General features: G+C 42.5%; 1 protein-coding gene across 1 annotated transcript in view; it reads right to left on the bottom strand.

Annotated features, from left to right (window-relative positions):
* SLC9A9 (solute carrier family 9 member A9) overlaps positions 1-22239 on the bottom strand; it is a 421347-nt gene that overhangs the window by 306673 nt on the left and 92435 nt on the right. Inside the window, 2 exon segments of the mRNA XM_054710390.1 lie at positions 17264-17340; positions 19847-19924. Of these exon segments, the coding sequence (XP_054566365.1) occupies positions 17264-17340; positions 19847-19924 (155 nt within the window).

The raw sequence follows: 22239 nt of genomic DNA, 5'->3' as shown, positions 1-22239 counted from the left end.
AAAAGCAATCCCATTTACCATTGCACCAAAAAAATTAAGATACCTAGGAATAAATTTAACTAAGGAGGTAAAAGACCTACATCCAAAAAACTACACAACACTGAAAAAAGAGATAGAGGAAGCCATAAACAGATGGAAGAACATACCGTGTTCATGGATTGGTAGAATCAACATCATCAAAATGTCCATACTACCCAAAGCAATCTATAGATTCAATGCAATCCCCATTAAAATACCAACGGCATATTTCACAGACCTAGAACAAACTTTCCAAAACTTTATCTGGAATAAAAAAAGATGCGGAATAGCTTCAGCAATCCTGAGAAAGAAGAATAAAGTAGGAGGGATCTCAATACCAGACTTCAAGCTGTATTACAAAGCCACTGTTCTAAAAACTGCCTGGTACTGGCACAAGAATAGACATATAGATCAATGGAATAGAATAGAGAACCCAGAAATTGATCCAAACCACTATGCTCAATTAATATTTGACAAAAAAGGCATGAACATAAAATGGAGTCAAGACAGTCTCTTCAACAAGTGGTGTTGGGAATATTGGACAGATACATGCAAAAAATGAAACTAGACCACCAACATACACCATACACAAAAATAAACTCAAAATGGATAAAGTACTTAAACATAAGATGGGAAACCATAAAAATACTGGAGGAATCCACAGGCAGCAAAATCTCAGACATATGCCGAAGCAATTTCTTCACTGATATTACTCCTAGGGCAGTGGTCTGCAAACTCATTAGTCAACAGAGCCAAATATCAACAGTACAACGATTGAAATTTCTTTTGAGAGCCAAAATTTTTTAACTTAAACTTCTTCTAATGCCACTTCTTCAAAATAGACTTGCCCAGGTCGTGGTATTTTGTGGAAGAGCCACACTCAAGGGGCCAAAGAGCCGCATGTGGCTCACGAGCCGCAGTTTGCCGACCACAGCACTAGGGCAATGGAAACTAAAGAGAAAACAAACAAATGGGACTACATCAAAATAAAAAGCTTCTGCACAGCAATAGAAACCATCAACAAAACAACAAGAAACCCCACTGCATGGGAGAACATATTCACTAATGTTATCACTGATAAAGGTTTAATCTCCAACATCTATAGGGAACTCATACAATTTAACAAAAGGAAGATAAAAAATCCAATCAAAAAATGGGCAATGGACCTAATTAGATACTTTTCGAAAGAAGACAGAAGGAAGGCCAAAAGACACATGAAAACATGCTCTAAGTCACTAATTATCTGAGAGATGCAAATCAAAACGACAATGCGGTACCATCTCACACCTGTCAGAATGGCTATCATGAACAACTCAACAAACAAGTGTTGGCGAGGATGCAGAGAGAAAGGAACTCTTTTGCACTGCTGGTGGGAATACAGACTGGTGCAACCACTGTGGAGAACAGTATGGTGTTTCCTCAAAAAACTAACAATGGAACTCCCATTTGACCCAGTGATCCCACTTCTAGGAATATACCCCAAGAAGCTAGAAACACCAATCAGAAAGGATATATGCACCCCTATGTTCATAGCAGCACAGTTTACCATAGCTGAGATTTAGAAACAGCCTAAGTGCCCATCAGCAGATGAGTGGATTAGAAAACTGTGGTACATCTACACAATGGAATACTATGCTGCGTTAAAAAAGAAGGAATTCTTACATTTGCAAAAGCATGGATGGAACTGGAGAGCATTACACTAAGTGAAATAAGCCAATCAGAGAAAGATAAATACCACATGATCTCACTCATTTGTGGAATAATGAACAACATAAACTGATGAACAGGGACAGATCCAGAGATACAGAAGCATTGATCAGACTGTCAAACCTCAGAGGGAAGGTAGGGGAGGGTGGAGGTAAGGGGGAGAGATCAACCAAAGGACTTGTATGCATGCACATAAGCCTAACCAATGGACATGACACCAGGGGGGTGAGGGCATGAGTGGGGGGTTGGGGGTTTAATGGAGGGATGAGGACACATATGTAATACCTTAATCCATAAAGAAATTTTTAAGAAAGTTAAAAGTGCTGTATATGCATGTGTGTGTATGTAGGTATTAATATGTAAATATACACAGTATATATAATATACTGTTATTACTTATCACATCTATCATAAGCTCAGACTTTGTTACATTGAGTGACTAACAAGAGTCAGCTTCAAAGATGTGGCAGACCCTTAACCAAGTATGAAAAGCATTTGCAGAAATCTAGGAAGTAGAAAAAAAAAAAGAAATCATTGCCAGTTTTGACAAATTCTAATGGAAAGTATTTGAGCCCTAGCCAGTTTGGCTCAGTGGATAGAGCTTCAGCCTGTGGACTGAAAGGTCCTAGGTTCAATTCTGGTCAAGGGCATGTACCTTGTTTGAGGGCACATCCCCAGTAGGAGGTGTGCAGGAGGCAGCTGATCTATGTTTCTCTCTCATCAATGTTTCTTACTCTCTATCCCTCTCCCTTCCTCTCTGTAAAAAAATCAATATAATATATTTTTTTAAAAAAGAAAGTATTTGAAAAAGTAATTTAATTTATCTAATACTCAGCTTTCTTCTCTATAAAGTAGGATGTCTCCCCTGCCTATTTCACATGGTTGTTGTGAAATGGGAATGAAAGCACTCTGTAAAGGGGATTTTGCCTGTATTTCTAATATACAGTGTCTTTTCTATATAAACAGGCTGTTTGGAAAGGAAATTATTTTCTAAAGCATGGGCAGTCCACAACTACTTACATTCTTTCAGTGATTTTTCCATTTACTCTGCACTCTGAAAGGATAGTGTTTACCTTTTTCCTTCCTCTCATTTCTCTCTGCAGGGGTAAGGCTACAGTTGTATTTAGCCCTGTGAAGCACAGCTCTCCACCACTAGTAGCTCTCTGCCATGAGTAGCTCTCTGCCATGAGTAGTTCATACCCCGCCCCACCCACCGCGAGAGCTGCTGCTCATTTGGTCGTGACACGGCATCACAACCAAAGGCCTTTTATGATATAGACTAGAGGCCTGGTACATGAAATTTGTGCACTGGGGGGTGTCCCTAAGCCCAGCCTGCACCCTCTCCAATCTAGGACCCCTCAGGGGATGTCCGACCGCCGGTTTAGGCCTGACCCTTGAGGGATTGGGCCTAAACCGGCAGTCGGACATCCCTCTCACAATCTGGGACTGCTGGCTCCTAACTGCTCCCCTGCCAACCTGATTGATGCCTAACTGCTCCCCTGCCAGCCTGATCGCCCCCAACTTCCCTCCCCTGCTGGCCCGATTGCCCCCAACTGCCCTCCCCTGCCAGCCATCTTGTGATGACGTGGGGGAGGCCATATTGTGACAACATGGGGGTGGCCATCTTATGATGACCTGAGAGCAGGAGGGTGCGAGGGCCCTAGGCTTTTATCAGTATAGATTATTGATCTTAAGAAACCTAAGCTTCTACTAAAGATGCACAAAATGATTAAACAAGAGTCTATTATATAAATAAGAATATTTATGAACTTTAACATTTAAGGAAAACATTATTTTAATAAAGAAACCTGGGGAGAATTTTATTATAGAAATAAATATATATTCTTTTGATGCAAAAAATCTTTAAATGGGAGATAGAGGTAATGAATGAACTTAATGCATCTAAAGGCATGGCAGTGGTTGTTAGAAAGCAAATGTTCAGTAAATGCAAGCAACTGTCCTGATTATAATAAATATTTCTCATAGTGGAACTTATTTGAAGAGGGGTACAAGTGACATGGTATTCTTGAGAAACTGAAGAAAGATTGAGTAATCTACTTCTCAAAGCACTGGAAGAGAAGTTCCAAAAATAAACACTGATGTTGAAATTACACTTACATTTTTGGAGGAAGGAGATGCAACCACAGTGCAAGTAGTCATAAAATATATAAAAATAAGATTGTAGGCACCTGTTATCCATTAGCAATGACCTTGAAGATTATATTTGCTCATGGAAACTAAAACAATGATGTCATTATTCATATTCATATTCATGATGCATATTCATTGACAATGTAGCTTGCCTATGAAAACCTTTATAGCTACCTCTTATGCAATGGGAATTAGTAAGTAAGGGTGACATAAAGTAATAAAGCATCTCAGACCTGTAGTTAAGATAGACTTCTATTCCTTTGTTGATGCCATTTCATTTTAATGACATCAGAACGTAATTGCTAACTCAGGTTGAGCAGCTTGAATACCATAGTGCTAAAACCCTTAGAGCAGAGCGCTGGGCATTTTTAACTGTGACAGCTCCATGAGCCTGGCTAACAGTATTCTGCCAATTATCTTCTGCATAACACATATACAATATTTGACCCAGACACAGAGAGCCATATAAATCTTGTGGATATAAATTGCAAATTTAATTGATTTGGTTTAGTGTCAATGATACCTTAATAAATGAATTAAATACAAGTTAAAATTATCGTGATACCTATAGTCTGTCCTTACTAAATTTTAAATAGGTTATTAAATCTCTCTACCAGTTTTGGGGTGCAGCATAACAAATTCACCTGTTAATAGCATCTCAGAATTCAGGAGGTCTTGGATGAGGCCCAAGACTCTGCATTTCTAACAAGTTCCAGATGTTGTTGTTGCTGCTGCAGACCAAGGATGCATTTTAAATTGCAAAAAAATTTAAATTGCAAAGATGACTTCAGCTTCAAGCTCCATAGTGAGTCACACCATGGAAGTTACTTATGCAATTTGAGCCTTAGGCTTCTCACTTATAAAAAGGAAACAATAGAAGTATCTATCTTTACTGTTTATTGTGAAGATTAAATGAGATAATAACATGCAAAAGGGTCAGTTAAGACCTAGAACATAGAAAATGCACCCAAAAAGCTAGTTTTTGTTGTAACTTTTGTCATTGAAAAGATATGCATGTCTCAAATTTTTTCATTAACTCAGTGATTCACTTGGCAATATAGTTACTAACTCTTTCTAAAAGTGAGGGCATGACAACTAAGAAGTTAAGTTCACTAGAGAACATAAAACAAGGATGAAAGGGGATAGTACATGAGATCTAAACTGTGCTGGATTTGACAGCCAGAAAATTCCTAGTCACCATGACCGCCTTTACTTCTCTAACTCTGCTGACAGGGATACAGCTTTAGAAACCAATTTGGTATTGCACAGTTCACCCAAGGCCATTGCTTAAAGAACCTTTTACATAGGTGAATATTTGTATATGGGGAAAATCCATCAATAGGAGATTAGGTAAAGCAGGGAATATTCACACATATCCTACCTTATAATAGAGAAACATGCAAATTGACCGCACCTCCGCTTCGCCCACAATTGGGTCGGCGGGAGGCTGGGGGGCGGGACTCCGGGTGGCATATCCGGCCGTTGAGAAGATCAAGATGGCGGTGCCAGTCCTCTTAGTTTGGGGGTCCCTGGGGAGATCGCTGCCCCGGGGAGGCGAGACCTGGCTTCCCAGACACTCAAGAGGGTATCGGGGCGATCGGCACCCTGGGGGGCATGGCTGGGCCCATCCCGCCCCTGCCGGGGGTCCCGGGGGTGATCGGCACCCTGGGGGGGCGTGGCCGGGCCCATCCTGCTGCTGCCGGGGGTCCCGGGGGCGATCGCCAACCTGGGGGTCGTGGCCGGGCCCATCCAGCCTCTCAGGGGGGTCCCTGGGGAGATCGGCAACCGGGGTGGCATAGCCTGCCCCTCCAGCCTTTCCCAGGGGTCCCTGGGGAGATCGGCACCCTGGGGAGGTGAGGCGGGACTCGCCCAGCCCCTCCCAGGGTCCCTGGGAACATTGCAGGCATGTGGTTGCTGAGACCCAGACCAGGCCTCTGGCCAAGATTCATAGCTTTGCAGAGACCTAGGGCAGGGATCTGCCTCATCTGCAGAGAGACAGAGGTTCTGCAGTGCTCCCAAGACGTGGGTGGGCCCAGCCAGGGATCAAGGGGAATGGAAGGACTCCTGGCAGAGGGCCAGGACCCTCACCCCTGAGGCGGGGGTTGAGGGGTGGTGCCACCTCAGTGAAGGGGTGCTGCACTGCAGGGTACTGGACTGACTGATGTGATTCAGAGAAGCTCCCAGTGCTAATGGGCCTCGCTCAGGCAGCCTTCACACTTCAGAGGCAGTGACTCCTGCTCCTGCCTTGACCCAAAAGCAAGCTCGCTACACCCTGCCCCATGGCAGAGCATGCCTAGGCAGTGAGTGGGAAGCCTTCCACCTGCTTCAGAGAAGGGGGGGCAGTAAAGAATGGGGGGAGAGGAAAGAATGTGGAGCATCCGCAATGAAGAGGTGCTTGAGAAAGAGGCTCAGAAGCCTGACTGGAAGGTTTGTTCTGTTTGCTGGGCCGCTGCCCCTTAGGAAGTACAAAGAGCATGGCTCTGAGGGCTTCCTGTGTGCTGAGTCAAGTTCCACAGCCAACTGGATTTGGCCTCAGTTTCCTGGTCTGTAAAATGGATGAAGCGTGTCCCAGTGCCTTCACTGAGCTTTGATGGCCAATTGAGATACTATATAAAGAAAACAAGGGAAGAAGTGAGAAAGAAAAGGAAGGACAAGCAACACAAAAGAAACACTGAAAGGAACCTGTAAACCCATTGTCACTTAAATAGGGAATATAGTCAATAGTGTTGTAATGATGGTATGATGCCAGGTGGGTACTAGAAATATCGGGGAACACTTTGTAAAGTATATGATTGTCTAACCACTATTCTGTAACTAATATAAAACCTGAAACCAATACAAAATAATGTTGAATATAAAGAAATGAAAATTGGAGTGAAATTTTTATAAATTTCAAAGTTTAAATAAAAGCTGTAAAGGAAGGAAGGGGAGAATAAAAAGTGTTTTTCATTTTGCCACTTCATTAAAAAGACAGTTGTCTTTATATGGTGCTTTTATACTTTTCTAAGTCATTATCTCATTTTAATTTCTGGGCAACTTAAAGACAAGATAAGTATTCCCTCCACTATTCAAAGAAAGGAAATCTTGGTGTCTGGTCCTAATGATTCAATCGTCAAGCCCTTATTGTAAAGCAGGGTTAGTAAAAGTTCCTGTGCAGGGTCATATCTATACTAATAAAAGCCTTGGGGGTGAACAGGCCAGCAGGGGATGGTATTTGGGGGCAATCAGGCCTGCAGAGGAGCAGTTAGGGGTCAATCAGGCCAGCAAGGAAGCAGTTAGGGGGCAATCAGGCAGGTAGGTGAGCAGTTAGGAGCCAGCGGTCCCGGATTGTGAGAGGGATGTCCAACTGCAGGTTTAGGCCCGATTCCACAGGGATTGGGCCTAAACCTGCAGTTGGACATCCCCCGAGGGGTCCCATATTAGAGAGGGTGCAAGCTGGGCTGAGGGACACCCTCCCCAATGCACGAATTTCGTGCACTGGGCCTCTAGTGTATATTATAAAATGAAAGTGAATGAGCCACAGCCTAAAACTATAATATGGATGAATCTTAGAAAGTCATGAGTGGGGAAAATGAAAATGTCTTAACATAAAGTATGATACTGTTTTGTGTTTGTTTTTTTTATTTCTTTTTTTAAATTTCGTTATTGATTAAGGTGTTACATATGTGTCCTTATTCCCCCATTTATGATACTGTTTTTATAAAACTCCAAAGCACATGGAAGAACTATAAATAATATTCAGGCCAAGATTTGCCTCTGGGGGCCGGGGAGAGAGGAGAATAGGGAGGTACAGACAGGTAAATTTGACAGTTTGGGTGATGTAGTTTAGTTTGGTGAAGGATTCATGGATTTCCATTTTTTAAGTTAATCTTCAAGGCCCTGGAAAGGTGCAAGAAAGGCTATGTGGCAGAGCACTTTATCTCATGTCTCCTTAAACTGCTGAAGCAAAGGGAAGAAGCTGCCAGGATCAAGCTTTCCCCTCTCCAAATCTCCACTCAAGCACCATAGCCAGCAGACAAAGGTGGATGCAGCATGGCACTTCCCATGCATACAGGCCCAGGGGACAGCCTAGACTGAAAGTCTATCTGAACAAGTGCAGGGCATGGAAAGACCAAAGGAAGAGGAAAGCCACTCCAGTGTGGCAATTAACAGCTTAAGGGAATCTTACACACGAGGCACATCAGGGTGGTGGCCAGATGAAGTGAATCCCCGCCCTGCTTGACAGGTGTCTAAGAATGTCAAAGATCAGGGTGATGGACAGGTGTACCGGTAAATCACTGCCCCAGGTAAGGGCAAATACCTCACAGGCTTGCCTGGGTAAGGATAATGGCCTGTTTTAGGAACCACATGCCTTGAGGCACAGAGGACAGGTACTAGTTTATGTCTGAAGGAAAGTGTCTATTACAATTGGATAATCCCTAAAAGGATTTCCAGGAAGCAATCTTTGTCTGGCCCAGGTCTAGCTAATGGGTCTGGCAGTGGTCACACTATGAAACAGTCTCTTCCACAACATGATATCCCTTGACAAAAATATGCAGTTATAAAAGAAACCCCCTCCGAAAAGATGCTGAATTTATAGCTAATATGGCCTCACCTCCACCTCCACGTTCTCTGCATCACTGGTGGTAAGAAGAGAAACTGAAATTCTCAAATTAAACAAATTTTTTTCATAATTCCCAATGTTAGATGAACAAGGGTAAATTTTCCATGCTTTGGTGGCATAAAATCTCAGTGAGCCATGCTCTCTACTTTAGCTCCTTTAAGCTTTATGTATATTTTCCCATAAAGTTTTACATACAAACACAGAACATTCTAAGATACTTCCTGTAAGTCACTTAAGTCAACAGGGAAGAAACTCATTGTTGCTGGTTCCAGACCATCAGGAAGTATAACAGGAAGTGAGGGATCAGCCTCCATGGTTTACTTGGTTCTCCATTGTCTTTTCTTTTTGCAGCCATAGGTTTCACACTAGGTTCTAATGCAAGCCCTTGCATTGATATCTCTGAAGATATTTTACAGTTTCTTCCTAGAGTCTTTGAAAGATGACCACAATGATTCTTTCCATCAGTGTATGCATGCCCCTTTGTAATGTGACTTTATCATACCTCCCATCAAGAGATGAAGCCTATTTCCCATGCCTTCATTCTTGGCTGTGCTCTAGAAATAATTTGACCAGTACAACATGGTGATATTACCTGACTTAAGCGACTGGGCCTCTGCTCCATCATCTTAAAATGTTGTCTTGTCACCATCATGCAAAAAAACCAGGGCCAGCTTACCAGGGATGAGAGGCTACATGGAGCAGATCTGAGTTCCCCGCCTAACCAGCTACAGTCAGAATCAGCCACCAGACAACTGAGTAAGCTAATCTTAGACCATTCAATCCCAGTTAAGCCCCAGATGACTGTGGTCACATGAGTGACCCCAGATAAGAACTTCAGAACTGCCCGGCTGAGCCCAACCTAAACTGTTGAGACACACAATTGTGAACTACTGAAATGATTGTTGTCTCAAGCTACTAAGTTTTGGGAGTGGTTTGTTACAAGCAATAGATAATTTCTATCTGCTCTTATTTTTTTAACTTTTATCTGAATGGGGTATGGTGTATGTGTGTAGAAGCTGAGCCACATTTATTATAGCTCTTCCATCAGATTTTGGTCAAATTGGGAGAAATGTTTGACTTTATGCATGAGGTACTGCAGAACAAAGGTAAAGTGGGTAATTCTAAAACTTGAATATTTTATTATTAAACATGTTCTTTCATGTCAACAGTTTCATGTATCATTTTCCCTTCTACATGACTTTCAGCATTTCTCTTCCTAATTGGAATTAGTCTTTCTTTGCTTTCCTTTTTGATTCTTCTAGAATTTATTTTTCTTTGTCCTGTTCTGTCATTCTAACTCCTAACATCTTCAAAGTTGTGACACAAGGATTAGATCAGATCACATTAGATCAGATTAGCTTTGTGACTAATGCATAGATCCATATGGCTCTGATGACTTCACCTCCTTTACTTCAAAATACAGCTCTTGATATTCTCCACAGTCCCCTCTATCCTACCTTTTGTTTTTTCCCCTCACAAATGCCACTCTCCTCCGTGGGCCAGCAATGTGGCCTACACACTGTGCTATGGCCACAATTCACCACACTCAGCTGTACTTGACAGATTAGAGGTATTTTTTCCTCATTCAGTTATGTCAGGTCAGTGGCATATTTATTTTTCTCTATATCATCAATGACAGCTACTTTAATACACTTCAAGTCCAGAAGCAAGGGAATGCACAAAAGAGTGATGGGCCTTCCTGTCTGACTCACCACAGCCTTCCTGAGCTCTGAGCTTTGCAGCCTGCTGTTTCAGGGAGAAACAGCCCAGACACATCCAAGGGACAGTGAGGAAAACAGGGTTGGGAGGAGGGGCAGGCCCAGGGAAGAAGAGAGGGGGAAGATAGATGGCAAAAGAGAGCAGGAACATTTGGGATTATCTTTGATAAGAATGAGCTGGGGGTTACTGGAGAAGCGCCTTTGCCTCTTGGCTGCTGCCTGCCAACCTGAGCTGTTCTTATTAAAACAATTACCAAGAGAAATAATAGAAGATCAGAGTTTCTCAGAAATGAGAGAAATCAGTATAATCAAGCATACCATACACAAAAATCAATTCCATAAAATGGACTCACTGCAAAAGGCAAAATGTTAAAACATTTTAGAATAAAATGTATTTCTGATTCTGGGGTAGGAAAAGATTTATTACAATACAACATTGCTAACCATAAAAGAAAAAAAAATCATAAATTTGAGTATACTAAATTTAATAACTTCTGATCTAACAGGTGTGGCTCACTTTCTACAGGTGTGGTTGGAGCAATGTCCCATACACTGAAAGGTTGTGGGTTTGATTCCTGGTCAGGTCGTGGGTTCTATCCCGGGTCAGGACATGTGCAGAAGGCAGCCAACAAATGTTCTCTCTCACATCGATGTTTCTCTAACTCTCCCCCGCATTTCCCCTCACTCTAAAAAAATCAATAAGCATATACTTGGGTGAGGATTAAAAAAATTTTTAAGAACTTTTATTCATTAAAAACCATCATGCATGAACAAAGTAAAAGCACAATTCACAAACTGAGAGAAAATATTTGCAACATATATAACTGAGTATGGATTAACATGTGGAACATATAAAGGAATATGGCAAATTAATAAAATAAGACAATTAAATAGAAAAAAATAGATAAAAAGACTAAGCAGGCATCATATGAAAATCATAATCAACTTCACTAACTATCAGAAAATACAAAGACCACAATATGCTTTCATTTCATTTCTATTATATTGCCAAAAATTAAGAAGAAAAGTTGGTACAACTGCTTTGGAAATTTATTTGGCATTATTTTATAGAAATGAATATTCATTTGTAGACACTTCCACTTGGCACTCCACTCTTAGATACATACACAAGATGGTTACCTTGTCTAGGAACACAGACTAATTAATACACAATAACTGGCTTATTGTTGTTACATTATAGTACACAATAAAATAATAGCATGCAGATTTCTAGACTTTACGGCCACCCTCAGTGCAGTCTCAAGAATACTTCAGTCTAATAAATATGGAGATATGTAAAATCCCTCCTTTCTCAGCTGTCTCTTTGCTTAGGCTCTAGAAAAACATACTGGTTCTTTGTGTTTGTGAATTGTAATTCCCTAGAAAAGCTGATGGAACAGTCAAATCTATTCAGACTCTCTCCATGAAAAATTTCATGGTTAATTTATGGGGTTCACTGACTTCCCAAAGTCCTTCCATGTGTCTTCTCTGGGCCCATGCCTCCTGGGTTCAGAACTCTGCTTGACATCATTCTTCTTCCAGGTTCAGACCTCCAGGCATTGAGTTATGCTCGCCCACTGTATGAACTATCCCTCCTCGGGGTTTGCTTCTAGACTAGCAAACATCCTTCGTCCAGGGTTAGTAGTCAGCATTTGACACTCCTAAGCTTCACCAAACCTAACACTGGGTCAGAACAGAGCAACTGCTGTTCCAGACAGGAGTCCAGGGCATTTAGGCCTGCAGGCCTCCAGCTCAGCAGGCCCAGTGACACAAGAGGGCAGGGTGAGGGCTTCCATGGGCCCTTTCACTCCTGTACCTCATGGGCAGACGGGCAGTGTCAGGTCAGATTCTGTGGTGGTATATTAAGGTTCATAACAGGAAAAATTAACATTCCTGAGGAATACTGGTATGAATAATATAAACAATCTAACATCTTTGAATCCAGAATTCCAGAGTGAGTTACCCTGAGTCCAAGAACTTTATGTAAATGATTCTTGCCATCCCTCCAACTAGCTCCAGTAATAAAAGACAGGTTCCATTTCTGCTTTACAATCATATCCAGAGCTCATTCTTAAATGTTCAGATTTTCCATATTTGTTAACCATAATGGTAAATGTAAAAATCTGAAATTATTGAGGGCTTGGTTTACCTGGCATGTATAAAACACTATAAGAGCTGTGAAGTATCATAGTATGAGGAGGACAAGGTATGTCTAAGACTGTGTGTTCTGGAGTCAGACCAGCTCTGCCATTTACCACCAGTTACTTTTCCTTTACCAGGTTAGGGAAGTTTTCTTCTATTATTTCTTCAAACACATTCTCTATCCCATTCTCCCTTTCTGCCTCATCTGGCACACCTGCTATTCTAATATTGTTACGTTTCACATTTCCCACAGCTCCCTTAAGCTGTCCTACTGTTTTTTTAATTGTTTTTTTTTTCTTTTTGGTTCTCTGATTGATTTTTCAACCCTGTCTTCTAATTCATTAATTCATTACTCAGCCTCCCCTAATCTGCTGTGTATTCCTTCCAATGTGTTATTTATTTGTGCTATGCCATTCTTTACTTCTGTTTTCAAAGTTACTATATATTTTCTCATGTTGTTGAGCATCTTTACCATCATTAATCTGAACTCTATATCAGATAAATTTTTTATCTCCATTTCACTTATCTCTTCTTCTGAAGAGTTCTCTTGTTCTTTCATTTGTCTCCTCAGTGTGGCTGCCTGTTTGGGTTTGTGACTATGTATTAGGTAAATCTGCTATGCTTCTCAAACTCTAGTGCAGGACAGTGCCAAATGCTATTTCTGACTAATTATATCAGGCAAAGACTCAAAGCCTCCAGAGACCACCTCTGCCTACAGACTGATAGGATTCCATCTTGAATTGCCCACAGGCAATCGTCCACAGGTGTGTTTTTTAACAGGGTGGGGCAATTGCTTCTGCCTGGAGGCTAATTGTTATTCTCAATCTCTTAATGGGCCTCAGCAACTCCACACCATGAGGCAAGATGTTTTCCAATAAAGTGGTCAACTGTCTGCCCCTCAGGCAAGACTGCCTGGATAGCAATTGTCTGTCTAAGATGACTGCCACAGTGTGAGGGAATGACTCAGCACAGGAAATGGGGGTGTCCACCTTCTGAGCTCTAATCCCAGAGCCCCTGATCCTGGCTTCTGCTCACACAGCTCCAGTCCACTCTGCCCTCCCTCTGCCAGAGCACAAGTTGTGAGGTTCCACATGGACTTTTGTGCATTGGCGCTTTAAGAGAGTCTCTAAAATCCACTTGCCTTTCCCTGGCAGATAGCAACCCTGCTGCTTTTCACAGCCAAATGCTATGTGGGTACCATTCTCAGTTCTGGTGCTCTCTGCTGGGGGGCCCAGCTTAGAGATTAGACTCCAGAGTTCTCAGTGGTAACCCTCCCCCCACAGCTGAGATATCTCTCCAGAACTTCAGCTGCTGTCTGTGAGAGCCTGGCCAGCTTTTTTGTGCCTACACCCTTCCTATGAGTCTCTATAGTCTCCACTTTCCATCCTCGGTTATCAGGGTTCTCTCCAGTGAGTCTTCTGTTGATTATTCACAAAGTTTTTCAGTATTTTAGTTGCAATTCCAGTTTGGTCCTAGGAGTGTGTCCATGCAGCATCTACTTACTCCACCTCCATTTTTAATCTTACCACCAATTACTTACTATGCAACTTTGGGCAAGTCTCAACCTCAGCATTCTTGTATGTAAAATAAAGCTAAAAATAGTACTATCTCACAGAATATTGTGAGGATAAAATCAGATAATGTGTATAAAAAGCACAGATCAGTGTCTGGCACATGAGATGAGATTTTTAAAATGAGAAATTTTAAAATTTAACACCTGTTCTTCATTTAGATCCGTGTCCCTTTCTCCAAATATTTGTGAAATTGTGGCATTTTTTAAAAATTCCTCATTAACAAAAATTCTTTTAAATATTTTCATTGCTTAAAAAAAAAAAAGGAAACATTTCATTGATAACTAGTTCTTGCGACAAGATGGATTGCTGACATAAGCATTAGGCTATCACTGTGATGACACATCCCTGCAGCACAATGGCTGGAGACACAGGATCAGGGATAAAGGAATAGTTCCCAAAGATGAAAGAGATGAATAGAGAAATATTACAAATGCATGGGTTTTATTTAAAACAGAGATATATCTAAGATGTTTCCTAAGTGGCAAAATGGAGGAGAGGAATAGAAAAGGTGGTTGAATTCTTTAAGAACAGTCCATCCTTAAAATTTTTAAAGGTTTCTCTAATTTTATAGTCAGAAGGGATATTGTTAAACTTTCCAATGCAATATAAAAGATGGCTTGTATCTAATTTCTGAAATGATATAAGGTTAACAAAAATTAATTAGGCACTCTTTCATTTAAATGGACCCAATGATCTCAGTCCCTGTGAAGCATTTGAGTCACCTTTAAAACCAACCTGTAGTGTGAATAGAGACAGTCTTTACCTGCAGAAGACCATGGCACACTAGCTGTTTTCATTCATGATTCACATAACCCTTCATGGCCTTTGCATTCACATGAGTTTCCGGGGCTGAGCTTCACAGCTCTGTAAACTGACTGCTGCACTGCAGTTCCCACAGCCCCTTACACTGCCCTGTGAGACCTGCTCCCCACTGGGAACCTGGCACAGTGCTCACCACGCCCACCAGCACTAATGCACCTGATGGCATGGAAAACCCAACTGCCTCATCACTCTCCATTAAATGCCCACCCACATTCTATCTCCTCTGCAAAGTTATTCTCAGAGTCCAATCACATTGACTGTCCCAAAACTTTTCTCCTGCCCGTTTCATGCCATTGTGAGTATATCTGCATACACCCAAGCATCGCTTCTTGTTAGAAATGTGAATTCCTTTTGTATAGGATTTCCAAATAAAAACCTCTCATTTCTGTGAGAACTCCTACAGGGCTGATGAAGAAACACGTGGCATGTTAGTAAATACTGACTGATTTATACAATTTTATTTTTTAGTTTAATTTATTATATTTTATTTTAGGGCCAATAATAAATAGAAGTAAGCACATTTGGGGCATTAAGTTGACTGTAGAACCAAACGATTTATTATATTACTTACATTATGTTATTTCATTACTTACATTATGTTATTCTCTCTAAACCTCAGCTGTCTCAGCTGTTAAGGGTGGTAATAATAGCATCTACTTAATAGGATTATTTCAAAGATTAAATAAAGTTAATTAAATTTTACTTTTAAAATAGGCATAGTACATATCAAGTACCCAATAAATGTTTATGTTGTTTTTATTAACATTAATGTATCAGAAAAATATAACCTGTCATTTTCTAAGGTTTAAGTGGCAGTTTCAATCACTCATAAAACAGATATTACAAATTATGAAAGTGTCAGTTTGGTCTGAATTTAAAGTTGTCCCTTTCCTTCAGAAGTTCTTAAATTGTATCTGAAGATAGCATAACTATGAACTCTTGCTTCTCATCATATGGTACCCAAAGCAATTAATCTTGCCATTACTTTCCTCTTATTCCTACCACCCATCACCACCTACGGTGAATGCAATGGACATGCCAGCTCTTATTTCACTTGCCACCTCCCATGTTAGCCACTGTTTGCTGCCCTTTACCTCTTCCCTTGACTTCCAGACATAAGCCCTGAATATTTGCTTCTCGTTTCTTGGGCCCAACACTTCTTAGTCTTTTGTGGGCATCTCTTCCCTTTCGTTAAGTAGTATTGTTGCCCACGTACTTTCCCTTCTCACTCTACACTGCCCTGAATGACCCCATTTTCTCTCAGGATTTCAACTGGTTGCTGACACCAAATACACCTTTTGCTGCCGCTGCCTGAGGCCAGGCCCTCACCATCTCTAACCCAGCCTATGGAAATCGCTGCTTAAATGGTGCCCTGGCTGCCATCTTTTCCCCACTTGAAATTTTCTCCTTCACACAGGCACCAGAATGACCTTCCCAAAGTTTAAATCAGACCTCAGCACCCTCAAGCTAAAGCTTTCCAATGGTTTCCTTTACTTGCAGATAAGATCCAAATATCTGTAAACTACCAATCAATCCCTCCTGCTGGTGAACCACATTCAGAAGGCACCCTATAGATGTTTGTTGTCCAGATTATGCTCAGTTCAACCAAGCAACCTGGTTCTAAAAGTTATGCAAATCACTTTCCAATATGTTACTGATTGTAACTGAAAGGGCAGAGCAGGACAGCACAAAATGTACTGTACCCTCCATCCAGTGTAACTATGTAGATGACTCCTTTTTCTTAGAAAACCGCGAGAATGTAACAGTTGCATAAACCTGCCAATAGGAATGTAGAGAAGTAGACTCAGTCCAAATTAGGCAATCTCTGTAACCCACGTCACTTCCCTAAGCCCACCCAAATGACCAACCCTTTATAACCTACCGCTCTCCCGGGGTTCACTCTCTTTGGTCTCACTGCTATGCCAGAAAGAGGCTGGGAGCCAAACCCGGGTTTGAATAAAGACTCCTTGCTTTTGCATCGGAGAAAAGGCTCCCTGGTGGTTGATTATTAGGGACCCTGAACTCTGGGCAAAACAGTAACCTTACAATCAATTAGAAGAGGTTCTCAACTCCAGCCAATGAATATCACCAGACCTCTTGAACTGAAATTATTTAGAACAATTCACTTATATTTTCCCCACACACATTACACATTGTCTCACTTCAAAAAAAGTAGATTTACAGAGTTTAATGATAATCAAAGCATATAATATTAATGCATATACTTAAATGTACTTAAAATCAGTTATACAAAGAAAACAGGGAAATAGTGATAATTGGTAGGTTGACAGCATTGTCCACAAGCTTAGAATTTGAATCCATTATAAATTTCAAATCTCCCTATTATAGAACTACTAAAGATCAATCTTTGCTATAAGGTGATGAACATTTGTTGAGAGTCTACACCTCTCAGAACCTCCGTCAATATGTAGGAACCATGTGTAGGGATATGTAGAAATTCAAGAGAAACTGCTACAAGATCAGCTGCCCACCAGCCTCATAGAATTTGAGCCCCAAATGTCACTTACCCTATGACAATACAGGAGATGGCAGTTCCCAGGAAGGCATATGTTAAAATAGATCCTAAGTTTTGAAAAAAGTGTCTCTGGGGATAAAAACATATATTTTTATTTTCCGTCAGCATTTTTCTTAGTGTAACAGGAAATAAAAATAACATGCATTTTACTGCCTCCTCCTTTCCTCACTGCTTAGGCAAGCTTTGTTGTTGGAGCCCCAGTTCCTGGCCTTCTTGTACAATAAGACTTACCTAACCTACACTGCAAGGACAGAAGTTTCTCAAAGAAGTAGGGGAATCACAGGAAGGTGATGGAGTAGAGATGACAGAAACAAGTCCCAGGCCTGGCAGGCTAAGAGAAAGGAAGGGACTGGGCAATGTCCATGCAGGAGTCTGGCAAGAGAGTTTTTAGGAAGCTTGTTGTCACTGGTACCACTTAGCATTTAAAAATACCATTCTAAAATATTTAAGTTGCCTTTTTACTTTTATTATTAGATCTCTGACTTATATGCTATGAAACAAACTTTAATCACCTACAAAAAATTTATTTTGAAGACATACAAAATGACATCTAGTATCGGGGCTGGGTGAAGAAGAATGCCCTGAATAAACCAGTCTCCTAAATCTTTTCAAGGGCTTGCTTGGGAAAACTCTCCTCTAGTTGTGTAAGTGGGGCCTGAGTAGCCAGAACAGATAGCAAGAGGGAGCCCAGAGTCCACAAGAAAATCAGGTCTTCATTGAGCAAGCAGCCCAGCTTTTGGCATAGGAACCCACAGGTCCACAGGCACTGCCCAGGAATCTGGGCAGGAGGGCAGCAGAAGAGCAGCCTCATAGCCTCTGCCACTCAATCTCTGTGGCCAGAGCCTCACTCTAGGTACAGGGATGGATCATTGCCCTGCCAGCTCTGCACACCAGGCTGCACCTGAGTAACGGCAGAGGTGCCTGCAGCTGTGAGACTGGGCCTCTGCTCTGGGAGCACAAGGAGCAGAGCACAAGCACAGCTTTCCTGAGCTCTCACCCTGCGAGCTAACCCCATTCTAGTTCATAGCCTACTCTTGATTATACCCATCCTATCTAATAATAGAGTAATATGCAAATGAACCATCACTCCTAGACAAAAATGGCGGTGCCCATGGCCACAAGATGGCGGCGCCCAGTCCTCTCAGGCCCACCGAAGTCCCCCAGTCCCAGAGAGGGCTACAGCTGAGAGCAGGCAGCATGCGACCCAGGCTGTTGGCCTAGGAGAGTCCTGAATACCCCTGGCTGATCTGCTCCCAGCCGTGGCCCTGGCCGTTGGCCTGGGGGGCTGCCACTGCTCCCCCCCCACCCCCACATCGCTCTCAGCCGCGACCTGGCCGTAGCCTGGGAGACTGCGAACAACCGTCGCGTGATCTGCTCCCAGCAGCAACCTGGGCAGTGGCCTGGGAGAAGGCGCACACCCGCCGGCATGATCTTCTCCCAGCTGAGACCAGGGCAGTGGCCTGGGAGACGGCGCACACCCTGTGGCGTGATCTTCTCCCAGCCCCGACCCAGGCAGCGGCCTGGGAGAATGCACACACACCCCCCACGTGATCTCCCAGCCGTGACCCGGGCAGTGGCCTGGGATATGGCGCACACCCTGGGCGGATCTGCTTCCAGCTGAGACCCAGGCAGTGGCCTGGGAGATGGCGTACACCCCCACATGATCTGCTCCCAGCTGAGACCCAGGTCCCAGCTGGGAGCAGATCATGTGGGGGTTGGGGGAGGTGCACACAGTCTCCCAGGCCACTGCCCAGGTCCCAGCTGGGAGCAGGGGAGTGCATTTGGGGGTGACCGGGCTTTCAGGGGAGGGTAGTTGGGGATGATCAGGCTGGCAGGGGAACAGTTAGGCATAGATCAGGCTGGCAGGGGAGTGGTTAGGGGGTGATCAGGCTGGCAGGCAGAAGCGGTTAGGGGTAATCAGGCAGGCAGGCGAGCAGTTGGGAGCCAGCAGTCCCGGATTGTGAGAGGGATGTCCGACTGCCTGTTTAAACAGGCAGTCGGACATCCCCCAAGGGGTCCCAGATTGGAGAGGGTGCAGGTTGAGCTGAGGGACACCCCCACCAGTGCATGAACTTCATGCACCAGGCCTCTAGTAGAATAATAATTTCCAATAGAAATATATTGTGGACCATGTATGTCATTTAAATTTTTCTAGTAGTTACATTAAAATAAGTTTTAAAAAAGCAAAATTAATTTTCACAATATTTTTATTCAACCCCATATACCCAAAACATTATCATTTCTACATGAAATCAAATATACAACATTATTGAGATATTTTACATTATTTCTTAATACTAGGTCTGAGAAATCCAATGCATGTTTTACACTTAAAGCACATTTCATTCCGACTAGCACACTTCAAAGGCTTAGTTGCTGCATGTGGCTAATGGTCGGTGTGCTAGCCAGAGCAAGTTCAGAAGAATTTCAATTATGTCATATTTTAACCTATATCACATAATCTAAGATAATGATATTCTTACCAAATAGGTAAACCCATAAAATAACTATTTTGTCAGTAGTGCTGATAAAATCCTCTCCTTGATGATAAAGAAAACAGTCACCATAAAATTACCTTCTTCAGACTATATCCTGCATGAAATATAATTGGTGGCAGTAGGACATTGAAGAACATTTCTGGGTCAAATGTCATCTGTCAAAAAAAAATAAAACTGCAGTTAGGAAGACATTCCTTTGGGTCACTAAAAATGTGTTTTAACCTTTTGCACTCGGATGTCGAGTGTGACTCGACACGGTTAGCATCGGTAGCAGTAATTCAAAATTACTCTTTGAATGTATCAATAATTTGAAATGTAAAAAAATCCAAATAAATAAGTTTGTATGAAAAGAAACTCCAGTTTTTTATTCTACTGCCGCGCTTTGTAAAATCTTGGATATTTAAAAAATTAAATCCCAAGTAGAATAAAGGAATCGAGAAAAAAGCAAGCGAGTGCAAAGGGTTAAAATACAATTATATCACCTACTCTAAGGTTGTGTGAGGCACATAAAGATCCTATCAAATTATCAGATATAAAAATAAAAGAAAATGTGAACTTAGATATTTGTCAGTGCAATACAACTGTAAGGTAATATTTAATGTGTATTTTCTAGAGCCAATAGCAACAAATCTCAGTGAAACTCTGCTGGGCAAAGAAAACTTTTCCCTCTTATTTTGCTTAGTTTTTAAATGTTTTGAGTATATGCAGTTGAATAAAAATATTGTGAAAATTATTGACTTTGAGACAGAGATGAAGGGAGAGGGATAGAGAGATAGAAACATGGATGAGAAATGTCATCTATTGGCTGGCTCCTGCATGCCCCTTACTGAGGATCAAGCCTGAAACCTGGGCATGTGCCCTGACCAGGAATTGAACCAGTGACCTTTTTGTTCATGGGTTGACATTCAACCACTGAGCCACACAGTTTATTGGCTTTTATTTCAATGTTAAGTTAAACTTGGCCATAAAAAGTTTGCTTGGTGTGAAGTCATGTAAAATAAGATGTAGAAATTTTTGAATTCAGTATCTGCAATTTGTCTGAAAATGAAAATACTTAATCTTTAAAACCTTCCTTAGACTCATCCTCTTCATTCCCACTCAACCAGAACATTTAAAAAATCAGAGTGCCCCATTCCTGCATGAAAGTTAACTAGTGTCTTTTGAGCTGCATTTACTAGTGCAGCCAGAGGGAACTGGCAGGCTGAGAATGGCATGCAGCACGCGCATGTTTATTTGTGTATACAAAGCAGATTTATGTTGCTCTCAGACTTTCTATAAACTCAGGAACTGCTACATCAGAGTTCTGGGAGTAACTCCAAACCCAGACAGTTTCTCAGAAATGGCTGGATCTGCGCTGCACCAACCTCCAGATGGGGATCCCATGTGCTATTTCTGAGTGTTCATTCAAACCATGGCCTTGGAGATGAATCTTCTTTTAAGGCACAATTAAAATATCTCATCTATATAATAAAGAGCCAGGGTCCTAACGACCTTTACTACCAAAGGCTCAACCAGACTGGAAGTCACTGAGGCACTGCTGGTGCCCCGACCCAGCACTGACTGCCTAGGGGGCTGCGGATCAGTCCCAGAGAGAGGCCTACAGAGAGGCAGGTTCTGATCCGTAGCCTCTGTGGCAGCCATTGATCAGAACTTGCCTCTCTTTCTCTCCTGGCCTGGCCAACAGCCACGCTTCCATTTCTCTCCAGGCCTCCATGGAGGCTGCTGATTAGCCCCGCCTTCCTGATCAGACCCCATTGATAGGCCCAGAGATGCTGACTGGCATAGAAACTGACCAATCAAAACCAAATCTGGGTGAATATAAGGAGCCAATGTCTGCCTAGGAGGTGGAGGTTTTGATGCTGACTGGCATAGAAATTGACCAATCAGAACCAAATCTGGGTGAATGTAAGGAGCTAATGACTGCCTAGGAGGCAGAGCTTTTAACACTGACTGGCATAGAAACTGACCAATTAGAACCAAATCTGGGTCAACTGTGAGGAGCCAATGGCTGCCTAGGAGGCAGAGCTTTTGACGCTGACGGGCATAGAAACTGACCAATCAGAACCAAATTGGCCAGCAGAGGATGGCAATTGGGGGCGAGTTCATGCCAGCAGGGGAGGGCAATTAGGGGTGATCAGACAGGCAGAGGCAGTTAGGGGTAATCAGGCCAGCAGGGGAGGGCCGTAGGGGTGAGATCAGGCCAGCAGGGGAGGGCAGTTGGGGGCGAGATCAGGCCAGCAAGGGAGGAAAGTTAAGAGTGATCAGGCAAGCAGAGGCATTTGGGGGTGAGATCAGGCCAGCAGGGAAGAGCAGTTGGGGGCTCCATCAGGTCAGCAGGAGAGGGCAGTTAGGGGTGATCAGGCAGGCAGGCAGAGGCAGTTAGGGGCAATCAGGGTCAGCAGGGGAGAGCAGTTAGGGGCGAGATCAGGCTGGCAGGGGAAGGCAGTTGGGGGCAAGATCAGGCCAGCAA

This window comes from Eptesicus fuscus, chromosome 3 (assembly GCF_027574615.1).
Source record: "Eptesicus fuscus isolate TK198812 chromosome 3, DD_ASM_mEF_20220401, whole genome shotgun sequence".
Lineage (NCBI taxonomy): Eukaryota > Metazoa > Chordata > Mammalia > Chiroptera > Vespertilionidae > Eptesicus > Eptesicus fuscus.
This window is presented reverse-complemented; position numbering and strand designations above follow the sequence as displayed.